The sequence below is a fragment of the Heloderma suspectum genome, chromosome 3, assembly GCF_057233095.1.
Source record: "Heloderma suspectum isolate Gila_16-S chromosome 3, 16-S_ref, whole genome shotgun sequence".
In the NCBI taxonomy this organism is placed as follows: Eukaryota; Metazoa; Chordata; class Lepidosauria; order Squamata; family Helodermatidae; genus Heloderma; species Heloderma suspectum.
Window position 1 is genome coordinate 225,681,307 of NC_139460.1, and position 20,260 is coordinate 225,701,566.

The window sequence follows — 20,260 nt, forward strand, 5'->3', positions numbered from 1 at the left end:
TGAGAATGCTAGCAAGCAATGCATGGTGTCCTTTAAATAAAAAATTAGCTGTATAACATTTGCCAGCCTAGTTCTATGCAGATTTTCTCAGAAGTCAGTCCCACTGAGTTCAATGAGGCTTATGCCCAGGGAGCCAAAGGCTGCAACTCTGTGCATACTTACTTGGGAGTAAGCTTCACTGAACACAGAGGGATTTGCTTATTAGAAAATATACACAGGATCTACAAGTTTTAAATTGAAAATAAGCCTTAAAAAGGACTTATACGAAATATTTAACAGATAGCGGCTAGAAAACTATACGCAATGATGTAACTATATAAGCCCCAAGTACAATGTTACATTTGTGGCACCCTGCCTTTGGGCCCCTATACTCTTGAGAAACCATTGAATTGGAACAAACATACACACAACAAAGATTATGTCTAAATAATACTATTTCGAATATGAAAGAAAATGTAAACATTTTATTTGGCAGTTTTCAAATAGATGGATAATGGAAAATTACATCTTATTGGCTCCCCACCCCTACCCCTACCTAAGACAGATGGAGTTTCACTGCATATTTACATAGTGGTTTCAAAGAATAGCTAACCATTTAAATTTGTCTTTCTTTAAAAAATACAATTCCCAACAGCACTAGACTTGACATTTATGGATGAACATACTTGTAGTACTTTATTCTAGCAATCTCAACTGTTAAAGGCATTCCGCAGACTGCAAGTAAAGAGAATCATTGTCATGCATTTAGTTCATTAGGTCCTTGTTATCAACAGAGGAAGTCTCACAACAGACTCCACACTCTGTGTGTGTGCGCGTGTGTGTCACACGCTTAAGTCAACTATGATATGTTTATAAATCACTGTATTTCCTTTAAAACTTGACGCAAAGAGAAAATCTTGTTTGTCAACAAAAACATGTGTGAAAGATCTTGGTGCTTGTATATTTAATTCTTGAAACTTCACAAATTTGGCCTTTCCTGTCTCCCAGAAATAGACTTGGGTAAAAGAATAATCACTTCCAAGAATAGCATATTGATAATTTTTTATCCGAAGAGGCTGGAATACCATTGATCCCCTTGATGGCATCCTTTGTAAATCCAGAAATTTTGATCCTCCCCATTTCATTACTTTGGAATCACCAATGAATCTTGTTAGACAAATATAAATATCCTCTTTCACTGTGAAGTGCTTCACAGCATAAACATCTTCCATATCTGGAATATCAATTGGGTCAACAAAGTTGTTTGCTCCTTGTTTCCATTGATATATGACAGGGTGCTGAGAACTACTTGCCAGGATCAGGTGAGGCTTGCCAGCTATTTCAAGGTACTCCACATCAGTATCTCTGTACCACTCATGCAAAGACTGGTCAGAGTAAAACCCATTCCCATTCCATTTGTAAACAGTGGTGATTCCGGCTTTGGAACTGTCTGCAATCGCAAAGTACGATTGTCTTGCAATTGTGAATGTTTCTATGTCATTAGGCTTTCTGATTTTGAGAATCTCAATATCCTGAATTTTTATAAATTTATTTGCATGGCTGTCTCTTTTGTATATATGGGAGCCGCCAAAGAGTTGGGCAACAATGATGTACAGGTGATGCTCAACGATGACAGGCTTGCATACAACCACTGATGCACCTGCACAAAGAACGATGGAAGAGGCGGCATCATCAATTAGCATTTAGATCACATAGCATCATGTTCATAAAGATGAATTACTCCTACCTGTGATGTTGTCAAAATTCCTAAAAGTCCCTTCCACGTGGTCCCATTGAAGAAAGATACATTTCCCAGTAAAAGGCTGGGAAATAACCACATATTCATCATCCTCGTAGGAGAAAGTGTCCACTGACAGAGACTGATATGGCAGCTTTCGAAATACAACAAATTCTGAAAAAGTGGATACCAACAGATGACATTTATTTATTTGTTTGTTATTAATGTATTCCTTGCTATGTAGTTTAAAAAAAACATATTACTTGTTTACAGACAGTGACTTTCTTAAATACATTTATCCTATCAATTAGACAGTAATTAAAAACAGGAGTTGACTTTTTTAATTAAGGAGCAACTAGCAGGAATGAATGGATGTTGGCTGAAACTAATGCTCAGTGGGTTATTTCTGCTACAGGTTAAAAAAATATATCAGCAACATCTAAATAAAGACAGAAGGATCAACTCTGAAAAATGAATTTCATAGCCAAATCTGACTTAAGAGTTCTTGTGGGGGCAGGGAGGGGGGGTGGGGAGGGGGGCCATAGTTCAGGACCAGAGCACCACCTCTGTATTTAGAAGGGCCCAGGTTTGATCCCTAGCATCAATGAACATATAGCAGGTGATGGGAAAGATGTCTGCCTCAGACCCTGCAGAGCTGCTGCCAGTCAAAACAGGCAATGCTGGGCTACACTGACAAATACTTTGACCTGAACTAGAGCACCTTCCTGTGTTCAGGTAGCTGGCAGAACTGTGCTTAGGACTAGAGAAATCTGTAAATGCAATAATGTTGATGCAACAAACAGAAAGCATTTTAGAAGATGTACCTGTAATAATGCAATCAAATTCATTGGGAGAGAGGCTGTTGATCTTGCGTTTCTTATATTCAGGTGGACTTTCACAATAAATGTCTTCTACCGTTGCATTTGTTCTGCTCACCCACACCACTAACCATTTCAATTTGCAGTCACATTTGAATGCATTTCCTCTAAGGTCCCTGGGGGTGGGGGGAAATGGGATCATTTGTTGGTGCAGTACATGTGCTTTTAAAATGTTACTTGCCTCTTTCTTATTTATTTGCAAGTATTGTTGAAAATGTGTTTTCAAATATCGTTGCCAGCCTTCCACTCAAGATGTCCTCTGCAAGAAGGGGAACAGCCCGAGTTCAGCACTGGTTTCAATCAAAGAGTGTTATGCACAGCTTTTCTCTCCAATTAATACCCTTTCCTCATTTTATGCCCCTCAAACTTTATACAGATCTTAGTAAACAAGAGCTTGTTCTGTGAAAGTATAAATATGTTCTTGGATGCCACTGAAAATGTCCCACAATCCAGTGCTGAGCCATGATTTCACTGCAGCATTTCCCGTTGTTGAAGAGACAAAATAAATATTTCTCCAGCCTTCCAAACTTGAAATGCTTCTCTCTCTCTCTCTCTCTCTCTCTCTCTCTCCCTTCCTCTTTCTCTTATTATTATTTTAAAAATCAAGATAGAAACAAAGTAGACAGTAGTAGGGATGATTTTTGCCTACTTGATCAATCGGCTGCACAGGAAACAAAATACTGTTTTGAATGGAGCCTTTGAGGATATTAAGATATTGATTAGAATTAAAGGAAGGACATGTGAACGTCATAAAGAACTGAGAGCATAGCTGCACTTCACTCTGGCCCAGGTTGCATGATTGGCAGGCAGTTAAGCCACGGTGGATTCCAAGCATGCACATGCAGACATGCGCAAGAACAGATAAACCCTACAACAGCCCATGGATTCTGGGTGGTTGTTACCCATGGCAACTGCTGTGTTCGCACAACCTGACAAGCTTATGCAATTATGCATATGTAATTATGCAAATCCCCCTGGCATCTGACCAGCATACGCAGTGTACTTACTAAGCCACCCTGGCTTGTTAACTGCCTGACAATCATGCAAACCTGTTCTATCTCTTTTAGCCACAGCTGTTCCCACTGCTAATCAAGCCTGCTGTTTTAAACAGCATGGCAGTCTGTCCCATTGTTTGGACTTTTCTATAACCAGCGTGTTTGGGATTACAGCAGGGTATGCAACCTGTTGGAGCAGTGGGCACATTTGGCAATTCATTAAACTGTCCTGGACACCACCACAAAATGGCTGTCATAAGAGGTGTGGCAAAGGACAAGTAACCTGCCCAGAAGACTGAGTACAAAGCAGAGGTGGGGTCTGAACCCCAACACACTAAATCACTCCTTTGAACCCAGAACCAACAGACAACTATTTCACTGCAACCCCAACTGCCAGTAAGGAACATGTGTTACTTCTTTTTTTTAAGTGGGTGGGCGATTACTCTTGGTGGGTGCCAAAAAAGGTGTCCAGGGGTGCAGTGGTGCCTGTGCACATGCCCTTGGATTACACTGTATGACATTTCAGCTTCCTATCTGTTGAGGAAGTACACAGTTTTACCCCTCCATGCCTGAAGGAGCGTTATCTGTGCCTATGCACGTATGGAGGCTTGGAATTCACTCACTCACCTAATAAAGCCTTTTGTAGGCATGCTCTTCATGGGTTTGCAATCTTATGTGATTGTAATCTCATGCAGGGGAAGGGCAGGGCAATGCCCACAGGCCCTGGCCCTGCTGCTGCATCTCTTGCCAGACCTGCCCCCCTGCCATCCATACATTGGTGGGGGGATGTTTTTAAAGTGTAGCCTGCTGTATGCATGTGCACTCTCCCATGATCCAGAGCTCGTCATGATTAGGGTTTGGGCTGCTGAACCTCTTTTAGCTGAAGAGCTGAATTCAGTTTCAGAGAACCTGTGGGGGGGGGGAGCAGAAGGCAAAAGTGGGTAGGGCCAAAAGGCAAAGGGGCTGGGCCAAACCCAGCATATTTTAGCTTAAAGTTGTTACTGCCAGCAATTCAGCCTTAGGAGAGACATTTTAACCTATTAGACTGGGGTTGGGCTGCAGTGGGGAAACAGTGCAAAAGCTGGGAAACCGCCAAACAACTGGGAGTTGGGGGAAAGCAAGCAGAGCCAGGGAAAGGGGGCAGAGCCATCTGGGGGACCCCAGGGTGCTAGGTTTGGCCAATGGTCTGAGGTTCAGCATCCCTGCTACAGGCTTACGGCAGGCTTCCCTTGACAGATGACCTTCCAATGTGTGAATGATGAGGGGCCAGGGCTGGTGAGCAAGGGGGGAGTGGAGGTGGGGCTCACAGGTACAGCCCTGTTCTCCCACTCCACATGATTACAATCACATGGAAGAAAACACCCAGAAAAGACTTGGGTGAGTGAGCAAATCCCAAGGATGTGCGTATGTGTGTGCATGCACGTGCACACACTCACGCATGCACACACACACTCACGCATGCACACACACACACACACAGCTTCTTGAACGGTCGCTTGCTCCGTTCTTTAGCTCAGCTTTGTTTTCTCAGCTGGTAGATTTCTTTTAACAAAGGCAGAAGAGCGAACTCGGTACACCTGGGCCAACAGAAATGGAGCCAAAACTCAGCCACTGATGAACAAAAGGGAGGCATCAGCATGCTCAGGGGGACCTTGAAGGTTACAGAAGTACAAAGCATCTTCAAAACATTCCAAAAGGGGGCACCCCCTCCCCTCCCACCCACAACAGCCCAGTGAGGACTGAGCATGCTCGCAGCTCACCAGGAGCCATGGAAAGCTGAATGTTAGTCGGGAAAGAAAACTGAGGGGAGAGAGTGAATGGGCTTGCTTGAGCCCATTACAGCTCACCGTATCCCGGAGGAGCACATGGCTGGTTGGCTGGCGGGAACCCTGAGCAGGAACACTGCTGTTAGGGGGTTAGGATACACAGCAAACTTTTGTTGCCGGTTCCACTCATAAAGCACAAATGCTTTCTTCTCTGAAGGAAACTGGCCCTGGAAAGACAGCTCCGAACTTTTCAGGGGAGGGGCTCTAGCTCAGTGGTAGAGACTTGCTTTGCCTGCAGAAGGTCCCAGGTTCAACCTCCAGTATCTCCAGGTAGGGCTAGGAAAGAATCCTGCCTGAATCCCTGGACAGCTGCTGCCAGCCACTGTTGACAATACCAAGCTAGATGGTCTGACTCAGCATAAAGCAGCTAATACAGTCCTATGTTTGTCACTCCACCACTTCTTGGGAAAACAAGGAAAATGAAACATCCTATGCTTTTGCATTTCATTCTGTGAATGTACACACCCAGTGAAAATGTACATGGGAAAATAAATGTGAAGTAATATTTGCAGACACATAGTTACAAATTCTTATGTTAACTAACCGGGTGTGTGTGTGTGCATGCAGGTCCTGACGCATGCCCCCAAAGGTCTCTTTGAACTGGGGGCAAAGCCCAAGATTCAGAAAAGGGACATGCACATGCAAGAGAGAGTCTTGCATTCTGGGGAAAGTTTTGCTTCCTGACTTCACTGCAGCAGCTGCAGCTCCCATTGCTGAAGTGAAGAGACAAACCGCTGTGCTGTTTAAAACAGCAGGCTTTATCTGCAGTGGGAATGGCAGTGGCTAAATCAGCAAGTGAAGTGCAGCTATTTTGATGAGTGCAAAGCATGTCCTTTCTTTGATTCCAATCAACATGTTCAGTTCAAAATAGAGTATTGTGTTTCCTGTGCAGCTGACTGACCAAATAGGCAGCAATCATCCCTACTGCTATTTACTTTGATTTCAACTCGTTTTTGTTTGTTTAAAGCATTTCCAGTTTGGAAGGCTGGCTGGAAAGATATTTAGTAATGAAAACAGAACTACTTGAAGTTCTTGTTATATATGTGCCATAAGGAATGATCCTAAAAAGAGAATATCTAGCAATAGGTGCTTGAATGCAGATTGGTATTTGAATGCAGATTTACCAGGGCAATTGACAGTAATGGTTTGAACATTATGCCCATGCAACGAACAGCTAGACAATAGTTATTCTGTACTACTTACTGCTGAGCAATGGTCTCTGGTCTTTCAAATCATAGTGTGAAAATTAAAAATCTTTCTTACACATTTGTTAATGAATCCAATCCTTTGAATATGTCTTTGGGGAGTGTTTGGAGATTATTGTTTGCAAGACTCCTGTAAAAAGAAGCATAGGTGGTTTATTATTAGTGCTAAATCACCCTTTCACTCATTTCTAGCCAGGCTGGGCAGGAGGCCTTTTTACCTCCGATTTCCCCCTTTTTGCTCATTTGAGCAAGACGGTCCTCTCAGCCTGTCTAGCTTGCTGTGGGTGGGGATGACGAAGGAGAGGCTTTTGGATCTAGTGGATCCATATCTCTCTTCTTCCCTCCCCACCCAACTATCATGCCCCCTTTCCTCCCTCCCTGTCCCTCTTCTGAGGTTGCAACAGCAACAGCAACCACAGAAGAGGAGCCATTGTGGAATGTTCTGCTATAGCTGGGGAGGGGGGCGGAAGGGAATGCCAGATTGCTCCCGCCAAGGTTGTAGCTATATCTATGGCCTCAAGAGAGTAGTGGTGGGAGGCGGAATCCATCATATCCTGTGGTTGTTGGGAAACCTTCCCAGGGACCACAGGATTGTTCTCTTAAGGCGCAATTCTATGCATGTTTAGACAGAAAAAGTCCTACAACTTGCAGGACTTTCTTCTGTCTGCACATGCATGGCTGGCTGGGGAATGCTGGGAGTTGTAAGATGTTTTTCTTTCTAAACATGCATAGGAGTGTACCCTTAGTGTTACATTAAATAACTTGTCTGTGGAATTGCATAATCAGTTGATGAATGCCAAGCCAGATAATCAGCTTTTATAATATTCAAAACACAAATGTCACTAAATTACTTATGTAAATATGGCAATCAATAAAGACAACCACCTTTACTTACAGATGAATTAAAGATTTCAGTCCTCGGAAGGAAGTGTTTGAAAGTGACTTGATGTTGTTATTCTCTATGAACCTGTAATGGGTTGTAAATGCAGTTTGGTCAAACCTAGGTCTATAGCTCAGACACGCTCAAGAAATCTTGGACCATAAATGTATCAACTCACAAATATTCTAGATGAGGAAGGCCCATGAAAGCATCGCTACTAATGACGTCAAAAGTATTTGATGTAAATAATCTGTACAGAGAAATGTAAGAGAAAGGATAATGTAACATGCCCTTAGAACAGATCACAAATCCTTCCCTGTGCATGGCTACATTTAGAGATGAAGAATTGTATGTCTCAAAGGTTACATTCCATGCCCTCCATAAGGCTATCTAAATAACTACCCAAATGAAAGATTGTTATACAGAAGCAGACAAAGTCTAGATCAGTCTTGAACAAACCATAGTTTAAACTAACACAGCCTTCCCCAAGCCTCATGCCCTTCAGATGTTTTGACTTCATCTCCCATCATCCCCAGCTAGCATGCCAATAGTCCAGAATGCTGGGAGTTGTACAAAACATCTGGATGGCACTTGGCTGGGAAGACTGGTCTAGCTCCTCAACAAGTAAACTGACATAGGTTCTGGGGAGATAGTTCAGTAGTAATCTATAATATGAGGCTATTTAGTTACTTACTTAGGGTGCAAACCTATACAGATATGCAGCCGCTTCCGAACTTGGAGGTGACCACCTATCCAATGCAGGACAGGAGAAGCACAGAGGGGATTGTTCCCTGCTGTCTTCTCAGCCTTCTAATAGCCAGAATCAACAGTCAGACAAAAGGGCTGCTTTCCAAAGCTTTATTTCCATTCAACCTAAGGAGACTTACAGATACTAATTGCCTGAGACTCAGAGGAAATACAAAGGAACAGCCTACCAGGGGTTTCTAAGGGTTAGGACGTCAGTTAGTCTCCGTTTGGAGAAAAGCGCGGCAACTCTCTGAATTTAAGGAGTAGGAGGGGAAACTCTCCCCCTTTCCTGTGGGGCCTCTGGGCGCAGCTGCTGACGACGAGCCAAACAGCCTGAGCGCTTCAGCTCGGCTCCCGCAACCTCTCACTTGTGCCTGCGCCTGGCATCTAAAAGCTCAAGTTGTCCCTCCCTTTCCATGCCAGGGTCAGTATCACTCCCAGGAATGTGAGCGGGGGGGGGGCTCCCCCTCCAGCTACGCCTCTGAAACCTGAGAGGGTTCCTTTCCCACAGACTCTATCTCCTCAGAATCAGAGCTACTTTGGGACTCTATGGGCTCAGATCTAACCCTGACACGTCCGTGCTCCTCCTGCTCTGCATTTTCAGCTAGACAGCCGATTTCAGCTGTCTAGCTGCGGGAGGGCGGAGTGGGTGAGGAGGCTGCCGGACGACACATAGGATGTGTCACACCAGCATTTCCACTTTCTCCACCCCAGAATGTCCCCTGGAACGCCCTGTTTTGGCTTCTCCGCACTCTTCTTGTGAGCGCAGAGCACAGGGCTATTCCGCGCTGCCTGAGAGGAAGCCCAGAAGGGGGGGAATGTCAGTTCTCCGGGAACCGACCTCAGCACGCTGGCTCTGAGGTCGGTTCCTGGAAAGCCAGATATCCTATGACCACTAGCCATTGACTAGTGACCATAGGATTGGTCCCTCCGTTACTTTCTTACTGCATTTATACATTGAGTACATCAGCTGAGTACACTGTTGCTTTTTAGGCTGTCAAAAATATCGTCTAGTAATTATGGCCTTCCTCTCATGTTCAGAATTGTTTCTGGCACACAAAACAAATTGGTGTAGATTTACATAAATGGTTTCAACTTGTGCTCTCAGTTTCACATGGAGCTCTTGAATGGCCAGGATTTCCATTCAGTTCAACATAGACAACACATCGATGTGCACATCTGTTTGAACATACAGAACTGTCTGTTTCATTAAAATGAATAGAGAGGTGGAGCAGCTCTGTATGTGTATCTGAGGCCCAAACTACATGTGACCTAAGTTTGTATCTCAAATAAGATTTACAGTATAATCCTATACATGACCACTCAGAAGTAAGTTCTACTGAGTTCGATGGAACTTACTTCCATAAGTGTGTATAGGAATGCAACTGTAAACAACTGAAATTAAACGATGGCTCCTGAAAAGAGTTTATATGCAAATTAAAAGAAGGAAGATAAGCTAGCTGGGAAAGATTTGGATGCAACTGTATGATATATTTTGTGGTTTTAATTGTTGTGAACCATCCAGAGAGGTTTGGCTACTGAGTGGTATAAAAATGTAATAAATAAATACATGGAGGGAGCAATCCTATGGGTACTAGACAGCAGCTAGATGGCCATAGGATATCCTGTTTTCTGTGAATTGACCTCGGAGCCCGCACTCCGAGGTCAGTTCCTGGAAAATTGACCTCCCCCCACTTCCATGCTGCCTCGGAGGGAGCTGTATGTTCCACGCTGTATGTTCAAACGTATGTGGAACAGCCCCATCCTCTGCGGTCGCAAGAGGAGCACGGAGCAGCCGAAAAGGGGCGTGTCTGGGGGTGTTCCGGGGTGGGGAGGGCGGAAATGCCTGTATGACACATCCAATATGTCATACAGCAGCCGCATCCCCCACTCAGCCCTCCTGCGGCTAGACAGCCGCAATCGCCTGTCTAGCCGAAAATGCAGGGCAGGAGAAGCGTGGAGGGAATGATCCCCTCTGCGCTTCTCCTGCCCTGCTTTGGATAGGCGGTCACCTCCGAGTTCAGAGGCGGCCGCCTATCTGGATAAGAATGCGCCCTTAATTAAGACCAGATATCATAACCAGAGCTTAATAAAAACCCTTACCTTATGTTGGCTGGGGCATGCTGGGGATTGTAGGACTTTTTAAAAGTTTAAACATGTATAGAATTACACCTTCAATGTTCTGTTTAGCCTAAAAATAAGTTTAAAGGTTTTCTTTCAAATATTTTTATGTTTAACATACCTTTAGGAATGCAATCTAAATGCAACTATTTAACCTCTTGTTTATTAGCTTTACTTCCTCCAAGGTTCAATGTGTATAAAAGAATTACTGGATGAAAAATGTGAGTATATGGTAATGGTACAGAATTAAAAGACACAAACTTTGATTTCCCTTTTAAGTGTGCAATCCTATGCATGCTTAGTAAAAAAAAAAAAGTTCTACTACTCCCAGCATGGCTGGCTAGGGAATGCTGGGAGCTGTAGGATTTTTTCCTGTCTAAACATGCATAGGATTGCACCCTAAATCTCTTGGACCATTAAGTATTTATTACTCTCGATTGCTTGGACTGGCATTTTACTAATAACTTTCTTTTGCCCATTTTCTACAGTACTGAAAGGAAATGAACCTTGGCTCCACCTACCAGCCAGATGACTAATACCAGCAACTGGTTTGAGTTTACTCCACGTTCCTCCCAGGTACTGCACCTTAACTGTCCATCAACCTGTGGCTCGAGCAGTGAGGTGAAGGACCATTTGTGACAAAAATTACATCACACCTACTTCTCAGCTACTAGTAGCTGTGATGCAATTCTTGCTGTTCTTTGGATGATTATCCACATTTTAGAGACATTTATGGAAATTTGGGGGAATGTTCTCCTAATGTTTACTTTTTCCAGTCCTTTTCAAAATGTTCATTTGTAAATATGCAGTAAGAAGTCCACAGCCCTAGGGATGAGAGGGAATAGAAATGAACAAAATAGGTGGTGGTGGGAGGGAAAACTGAGTAAAATAGACTTCCCTAACATGGGACCTTTCTGATGTTTTTGACTTCAGCTCCCTTCAGCCCAGCCAGTGTGGCCAATGGTAAGGAATGCTGGGAGCTGTAGTCCAGCACATGTGGAGGGCACCATGTTGGGGAAGGCTAGGATAGAAGATATTATGTAGGCTGATTTGTGTACATGGAACCCATACGTGTATATTGCTTTAAGAATTATGGACTGGAGGTCATTTCTGCACATGCTCAGAGAAGTGACGTGTGGGGCACCCACCTTTATGAGCCAGAAATGAGGAGTGAAAAGGAAAGTAGACTCCACCCTCAGAGCATTTAGGAGTTGGTCCCTAAAGGAAAAAGTCTGCTTGGCTAATTCCTTTTGGTAAGGCCCTGCATCCCTAGGAGCAGGGCTTGAAACTCTCCTTTCTGTCTGAAAACGGCAGCCATTTTCTCAGGAGGGTTATTCTAGAAAGGCAGTGAATAAAGCAAAGATCCACAAAGTAGCAGAGGAAGTTGCAAGAGAAAGAGAGTGCTGCAAAGGAAAGATTGACTTAAGTGGGCAGTACTTAAAATTTGGTTGTGGACAGATCTGGACATCAAATATTGTATGTGCTGGTACTTAAATTAGAATACACACACATGCATACATATATACTAGAGCTGTGCACAAATGGCCTCCCAAAATTCTCCGCACTATTTGTGGGCAGAGAAATTGGGGAGACAATTTCACTGAATTTCTCCAGGGGGAGGAGAAATTCTCCACAGTTCCTCACAGGTAGTGCTGGTAGGCCAGTTCCCATTTTGCATCCTCCACAATGCAGGTGTGAGGGGAGAAGTGTTGTGTCTAACTCCTTAAAAGTTTTCTTCCCCCATGAAAGAGGCTTCCATTGTTCTGCCTCACTCTCAGGGTGTTTTATAATTTATTTTGTGGTGTTTTTGAGCTTACCTAATCATTGCTAGCCTCCCAGGCTGCCTGCACTTCCAGAGCAAAAAGACCCTATGTGAGGAATTACTTCATGATCCCTTCCCCTTGGCTTTAATGGAAGTGTAGGAAGCTGAGGAGGCTACAGGCCACTGAGGAGATGATTGTACAATGAAAAACAGGACTCTTGTGCTCACTCCTTAGGCACAAGAACCTCAAACCCAACCCATGAGAATATCTCCAAAATTTCTTCACCACTGAATTTATTTTTGAAAGCAATTTCTTTTCTATCAAATTAAATGAGAATGGTCGAAAAAAATGTGGAAGAAATTTTTGGCACAGCACTAATATATAAACATATATTTATATATCTATAGAAACAAGACGTTGCATTATGCATAGGTTCCTTTGCTGTGAGTCCCTCTAGAGCAGGGATGGGGAACATCTGGCCCGTGGAAGTGTGGGCTCCTTCTGTAGGCCCTGCCCTCTCTGCTCCCCTGGCTCCACCCCCTCTCCATGCCCTGCCTACTGGGGGCTGGGAAGGAGGTGGGGAGAGGAATCCGTATTGCTATGTTTGATCTGTGGTGGTAGATAAAACGGGGATTCCCCTGCCTGCTGCCCCCTCCAAATTGGGAGGGCAAGTGGCGTGCAGGGGAATCCACACTGTTATCTCCAATAACAGATTGGAGATAACAGCAGGGATTCCCATTGCTTAGTGCAACACTTGCTGTTCCCGCTGCTTCACCGGCTGAAAGCAATGAGTGGAGATGCAATCCACTTGGCGCCTTGCCTGGGGAGGACTAGGTGCATGCATACTTTCTCTGTCCAGGGAAAGCATGCAAATACCAAGGCCACGTTTAAAGGGGATTGCTTCGCTCTGGCTACTATGGAAAGCCCAGGTTGAGCAAACCAAGCCAGCTCATTCTCCTTTGTTCCACAGAGTGAATGAGACTGCGGGCTTTTCTACATAAGGCTTTTAACCCGCACCTTTACCAAGGCTTCCGTTTCCGGATTCTTTGCGGGATTAAGGTCGGCTTCTTTACACCTGTTTTTTTCTTGGGCTTTTCTTTCTCTGCCTTTCTATATGTCCCATTACACAACCATTAGGTGGCATTGTAGTAAAGTGGAATTGTGCAAATACACAAGGCTTCTATGACGCCATTGAGAAAAACAGCAAACTTTCCTCATTAGGAAAAAAACCCACAATAATGTTTGCAAAGCACAGGAGGATGACAACTTCATGTACAGATCGTGCAAACTATTGTGAGTGAGGAATCACGAGCATACAGTAAAAGCCTCGTGTAGAAAGACTCTGAGCCACTTCAGGTTTGTCTGCCCTACATCCTCCTTGATAGGGGAGGGTGCGCGTGGGGTGAAGCCAGCTCCCTGATCAATGTGCCAGGTAGATCATCCACCCAGCACTCTGGTCAAGGTGGCTTTGCTGCGTGTGGGCCTCCTCCACTGGGGGAATTCCTGAGAATCCTTTGGAATCCTTCCAGCTCTGTAGCTATAGGTGAAATTTGGGTGCTGCCAGGAGATAGAAAATGAATTCAACTAAATATGAAGATTAAGTGTCAAGCTTTATCACGTTTTGTGTTGGAAGCACAGATCTTGGTGTTGAACTACCTGCTTTCTCTGCCAGATCCTCTATGTCACCTTCCCTAACCTCGCACCCTTCAGATGTGTTGGACTACAACCCCCATCATCCCCATTATGGCCATGATGGCTGGGGCTGATGGGAGTTGTGGTTCAACACATCTGGAGGGCAATAGGTCAGAGAAAGTTGTACTACATAATACTTGGAAAATACATTCCATTTTTCAGACTTTGAGCTACATTCTCCATAAGATATCTTGACATTCCTCCTTTTTGTTGTTACTTATCCTGGGGAAGAGGTAACAAACCAATAATATGCACTGAATAAACAGAATATTAATCAGAAATACCATCCGAGACTTAGATGACATCTGCTACAGAAAAAAATGGGTTAGACGAGAAACTGGGCTTATTTATCCTGCATTGCTCTAGCACAGGAGTATGCAACCTTCATAGGCCCATGGGCACATTTGGAATTTGAAAACCTATCCTGGGCACTACCAAAAAATGGCTGTCACGGGAGATGTGGTTAGTCAGAAAAAGACAAGTAACCTGCCCACAAGATTGAATACAAGGCAGAGGTAGGGTCTGAGCTCCAACACACTAAACAACACTTTTGAAAGCAGTTTTCAGCACCAACAGAAAGCAAACTCTTTTTCTCTGCCCACCATCTGCATGCCAACTCATTAACTCATTTCCCCTAGCTCTTTTTCTCTCTTACCCTGGCTCACCACCCACAGATATTCTCTCTCTCTCTCTTTCATACACACATACACTCACACACACACCCAGTCCATCCATGCTCCATTTGTTCACATGCACATGTTGCTTGGAGGCGATCCCAGCTGCCAGTAAGTAAATTTGTTAATTAAAGAAAATGAAAAGTGTGTGTGTGGGGGGGGGGTAGTGCACATTGGTGGGTGCCAAGAAAGGTGTCTGGGGGTACACTGGTGCCCACAGGCACCACACTGCCTACTCCTGCTCTAGAACATGTATTCTTACAATACACAGATCTCTGGAACAGACATCTGTGCTTCTGAATTTGCAAATGAGGTTCTGAAATGTCAGTATTTAAGTAGAATGGATTGTGTTTATTTATATTAAAATTTGTAGGCTGCTTTTCTACCTATAAATGGGCTCTCAAAGCAGGGTGTTTTCTGTTAAGAAAACATGCAGCGTCACTGAAAAGCTCTCTGACTGAGATGGGCCATCTTGCATGTTCTATGCGCTGCATAGCCGGATGGCAGTGCAGGTGGTGTTTCACAGTTAAATGGCAAACTCATGATGTGCCTTTCCCTTTATGGGCACACAAACAACCAGATACAGAGACTGCCACCATCTCTTTTTCCCAACACAGATGATGTGTAGATTTTGCCCTTTTTGTAATATGTTCTTACTCCTAAAAAGCTTGTGTGGGATAATGTGTACAGGGACAACATAAAGGTTTCCATGGTAACTATATTTACTCATTTGTCCTGGATTCAAAACCTTACTCTGTACACATGCCTTCTTATCCGCTCCCATGACAGTAGACAAGGAGAGGAAGGGTCATGGTATCAACTATCAGGACATGAGCATGTGAACTAAACAGATTTAATGTTCGAACAGAGTATAATGCTTCATAATGAAGCAAAATTATGTAGTGGACCACCTCATATAATTTCTCCTACAAGCATGTACACATACCTAGTTTTCTTTTTGAAAACTGAGTGAAAATATTTCCTGACAGGTTTCTGAACCTATTCTGCCATGTTTACGGGCCATATCTTTCTATGGTTCACATGTAATGACAACTCGGAGTATGGGTTGTTGTTGAATTGTGGGTTGTTGTTACATGAGACTCCTGCACTATGGTTTAAGAATGGGTTGTTATCCATGAACAACCTAGGAAGAGAACCCATGGTTTGTTGTTGGGTTGTGAACTCTGGGTTGTTTGTGGTTAACAACCCATAGTTAAATCATAGTGCAGGATTCACATGTAATGACAACCTGCAATTCAACAAGAACCCGCGATTCAACAAGAACCCATACTCAACCCATACTCTGGGTCATCGCTATATGTGAACTAGATCTATGTTTCTTTTTTATACAAGTATAGATTCTTCTTCTGAATCAAATGTGCTCTCCAAAGAAATATTTCTGGGCTATACTTATTGCATAAAACATAAACTCTCTTTCATTTTTACACAGGTCACTATTTTAAATGGAGAAGAAGGGACAAATCTAGCTTCTGCCCAAAGAAATGTGAAACATCTATCCAAGTGAAAAAAAGAGTTTTGCTTGCAGAATTGTCCCACTGAAATTCATGTTTCGATTCTGAAAGGAGCCAGTCTATTTAGTCAGCAACAACTCTTAACATCTTACCAGTAGCAAATTCTGAAAGTGTCAAAAATTAATTACGATGACCCATTATGATTTTCAGGCCTTCGAAGTACAATTTATGTGACTGAAGAACCCCAAATGGGAACTTATCTTCCATAACAAAAATCAGGCATCATAATTTAGTCTAGCCAATTAATATTGCCAGGTAAATGCCACTGGTTGTAATTATGATAAAGATAAAGATAATTAATGAACACTAAATAGGATAATCTGTGCAGTTAAAAAATAATGTGCTAGGCATGACACACCTTTAATTACCTTTACTGAAAGCACTAGGTGCATTTTGTTACATAATAGATCTGCACTAGCTATTTCTTATAAAACAAGTATCAAAGCCTGTTAGTGTAGTACTTTGAGATACACGTTTCATAACAAGTAATCAGAATATAAATCTTTCTCACAGAAGTTGCAGAGATGGTGAGAAGACAAAACTCTTTTCTGGGATTTTAGTAAAAGCAGATCTTACAAAGGATCTGGAAGGAAAAGAAAACAGACCTTACATTAACATAAGCTCACAAAATAGTAATTTTGGTCTGTGCCTTGAAGGACCATTTTTTGTCATAGTCACTAGGCATTACATTTTTTTTTAAAGGATGTTATAACTTTCACATCACTCAGAAAAATACAATAATGTAAAGAGATGTCATAGCTGCATTTAGAGAGACAACATTTAACAATCTCTCCCCCCCTCCCCCAGGCTGGTTTTGAACTACTGCAGGCATCTTCCAGCCACCACTGTAAACCCCACACACGCGAGCTTTATTTTAAATATACATTAAAGAACCAAATGCTTACAGCCCTTACAGTGAGATAACGTCAGGCGGAATGCTGCGTGGAATAGCTCTGGCATTTTCACATAAAGCATTATCTTTGGTACAAGTACACCACGCAGGACATGTTGTCTTTCCTGGTTTGCTCCCTTCAGTCAGCAACAGTGCAGATAAAAGGCATAGGAAAGAAGCAATTCTTCTAAAGGGTTTGCTGGCATTTCCCATTCTTTTAATCCGCTCTGGTTCCAGCCAGTTGAAAGAATAATATCCCAAAACATGAACAGGGTTTTTTCTTTATGCAGCCGTTGAATGTCTTTCTATGAGATCAAGCAATATTTCTTTCTGTCTGTGTTTCTTGTTTCCAGCCCCTTTTCTGTCTCTTTCCCTCTGAATGTGTTTTTGTAGCTAGAAACCTGCAGCTGATCCGTATATTTCTTTCAATTCACTCAGGCAGCGTACTGCTCAGAAAGGGGACCTGCGAGGTGCTGGAAGACCGGGGGGGGGGGGGGTGTCCAACCAGCTGTAGAAGCAAAGAGGACTCGCATCACCGCAAAAAAACACTGAGCACAACGCAGCCTTAGGTTGCAAAGTGACGCAACTGCGAGCATACACGGCTTTCACTTTTCTTAGGGGAGGCCCTCTTCTTGTTGCCAAAAATAGTACAATGTTATGCTTTCCTGGTTGGTGGGTGGGTGGGTCGGTCGGTGCGTGGGCGTGCAGCGGAGTGTGTATTTGTTAGGACGAGGGTGGGGGAAGAGATCGGTCATCTTTTACTGGATCCCTCCACCTGGGTAAAATATCCTTTGGGAATTGCATATGCCAAGTGTCAGGAGGAGGAGAAAGGCACTCTTCGTTCGGAAAAGAAATCGAGTGATAGCATCCAAAGCATCATTGCAAAACACACACACACAAAGTGGGATTTTGCCTTTGCTTTCATTGAACAAGCTTGTGTCACTGCAAAACAAACAGGCACACATGAAACCTATTACCGAGAATGCCTACAACTGTCATTGTGAAGAAAATACCCCTTTGCTCTCAGACAAAACACCCAGCCGAATGCTTTTATCTTTCTTGCATCTTTTGTGATGTTAATGTACAACAGCCGGGGCTGGCGTTGAAGTGAACCATAGTGCAGACCATTTATTTTGGAAGCCTGTTTATTTGGTGTGGTGGTGGTGTGTCACCCTTAGAAAGAGGTAAAGGAGCAGGGCTTAATCTGTGTAAGGCAGAAGCCTCAGCATTTGTTTCTAAAGCCAAGGCTTAACCCTGGAACATATGAATAGATGGAAGTGCCCTGCGCATGTTCAGTGTGCATTTGCCTAATCGTTGAAGTAGGAGTCTTCATACATCAGGGATTGAGGGCAGGGAGAAGGTTCCCAGATTAGAGGATGTTGTATCCAAACAAGTTTGAGCCATGGCATCACTTTCCCTAGAAATTAAGGACTGTGAGGGAATGGGGGCTGTTTAAAAGTTACATTCATTACACCAACTCTTATCACTACATTATAACTAGGAGATCCTTAAAGATCCATCTGAATTTAGAACAGATTTGTACATCAATCATACAGCTGTACTTAAACATAACATTCCTGAAGTGAAGCTAGCCTGCTGGCCCAGAGACAGAGAGATGAAATGAGTAGGTTCTTCTTCAGCAGAGAAAGGGACAAACAACGTGTAGGAGACAGTCACATGATTCTTCTGAGTGACAGTATGTTTTTCAATTAAAAGCAGCCATGGGAGGCTAAAATCAGGAGCGGAGGACCATTGAGGGAGTGATGGGCTGCCTCACCCTTTTCTTACCCTGTATCTTTCCCCTGACAAGTGAGAGGTGGCAATTTTGAGCAGACAAATGGGAGTAATGGTTGGGCTTAAGCAGCCTGTATTTTCTGCTTCTGATACCAGCCTGCTATGAACTACTTTTTATTAAGAAAAAAATGTTGGCAGGAGAAAATATGGAACTGCCCGTCATGCATCATGGGTAGTCTGGTCCAGAGGATCAGCTGCTACTGCAACCGAGTCTGTGACCAAGCACATATAATTGAAACAATCACATATTCTTTCCCTGTTTACCCTGCCTTACTCCCATTGCCTTCCTCTGTTGTTTCCCTACATCAAATTTTATATTGTAAGCACCTTGGAGCAGGGAGTTGTTCTCTTGTACTCTTTAAAGCACCATGCACACTGGTTGTGGTGGAGGCCTCTATATGCAATGGATTTTCAGTACTTCTGCTGCTCCATAAAGAATACTCTTGACAGCTTGAACTTCAGATGCATAGTCATGACAAGAGAAAATGAATGGATCAATTCTGTCTTTAGTATAATTCCATTAATTCAGATGCGAAGGAAAAAGATTGGTTCCTAGAGCACCATAGCCACTGAACAGGCATCGATCAAATTATTTTTCTTTATAAGAATAAAGTCTCGAGGTGCAACTGTGATTAGAAATTTTGATGGGGCATGGATTTTGGGAGGGGTGTGCATCACCAAGAGTTAGAGAATGAAACATGCAGTGCTATTATTATGAAGCTGAACATCTAGCATCTGTAAACCTTTAGTAAATGGGTCTCATGCTGCCAAATCTCATATCTGTCCCTGCCTTCATCGGCTTGTGCTAGCCAGGTTCAGGCTAGGGGTAATCCTATAGAGAAAGAACAGAAACTCATTTATTATTAAGTCCCACGGGGCAATACAGGGTTGGTAAGCAGTGGTAGCACAGTCCATTGAGCCAAGGACAGCAATGTTGGGAGCAGGTCCAGTAAATTGGCAAGTGGATAGAGTTGGGTGTGTGTGTGCGCATGTGTGTGTGGGTGCTCTTAGCACACAAGGAACAGAGATGATGTGCTTCCAGGCAAGGCTTTTACTGTGCAATCATCCTACCTTATTCACAGAATTTTACAAGGGATCCAAATGACACTGTTTTCAGTTTGTAACCCTTCCATGTTTTCTCACCACATTTTCTGTCTTTTTCCTTAATGCAGAAAATCCATTAAGGAGAAAAGACGGAATAGCTACATAACCCCTTTGGAGAGCATTTCTACACCAGGCTAAAATCCCGCATTTAAAATGGGGCTTTCTGCTTCCATTTTGAATGCAGGATCACAATAGACCCCCTTTACACTGACTTCCTTTCCCCACTTATCTGAGTCTTCCATATGTTTCATAATACAGCCACTAGATGGTGCTGTGTTCTACCTCCCCTTTTTGTGGGTTTTCCTTTTTCAAGGAACTCAAGCGGAACTCAAACACTGTAATTTGATAGCTCATTATCTCTGATCTTTTAAAAAATGGAATAAAGGTCATTTAGTTCCGGAGACACCCTGGAGGTTGACAGCGACATCTAAAGGACCCGC

General features: G+C 43.3%; 1 protein-coding gene across 2 annotated transcripts in view; it reads right to left on the reverse strand.

Annotated features, from left to right (window-relative positions):
- Positions 1-443: 443 nt before the first annotated feature.
- LGI1 (leucine rich glioma inactivated 1) overlaps positions 444-20,260 on the reverse strand; it is a 45,429-nt gene continuing 25,612 nt past the window's right edge. The window contains exons 7-14 of one of the 2 annotated variants that reach the window (XM_084845842.1): positions 19,460-19,548; positions 16,542-16,613; positions 7,680-7,751; positions 7,517-7,588; positions 6,680-6,751; positions 2,542-2,711; positions 1,727-1,891; positions 444-1,639 (exon numbers count right to left, since the gene is read on the reverse strand). In XM_084845842.1, coding sequence (XP_084701968.1) covers positions 822-1,639; positions 1,727-1,891; positions 2,542-2,711; positions 6,680-6,751; positions 7,517-7,588; positions 7,680-7,705 — 1,323 coding nt within the window. In that variant the 5' untranslated portion in view covers positions 7,706-7,751; positions 16,542-16,613; positions 19,460-19,548 and the 3' untranslated portion in view covers positions 444-821. Of the gene's footprint in view, positions 1,640-1,726; positions 1,892-2,541; positions 2,712-6,679; positions 6,752-7,516; positions 7,589-7,679; positions 7,752-16,541; positions 16,614-16,944; positions 17,865-19,459; positions 19,549-20,260 lie in introns of those variants that run through there. The other variant, XM_084845841.1, reaches the window with a different exon arrangement.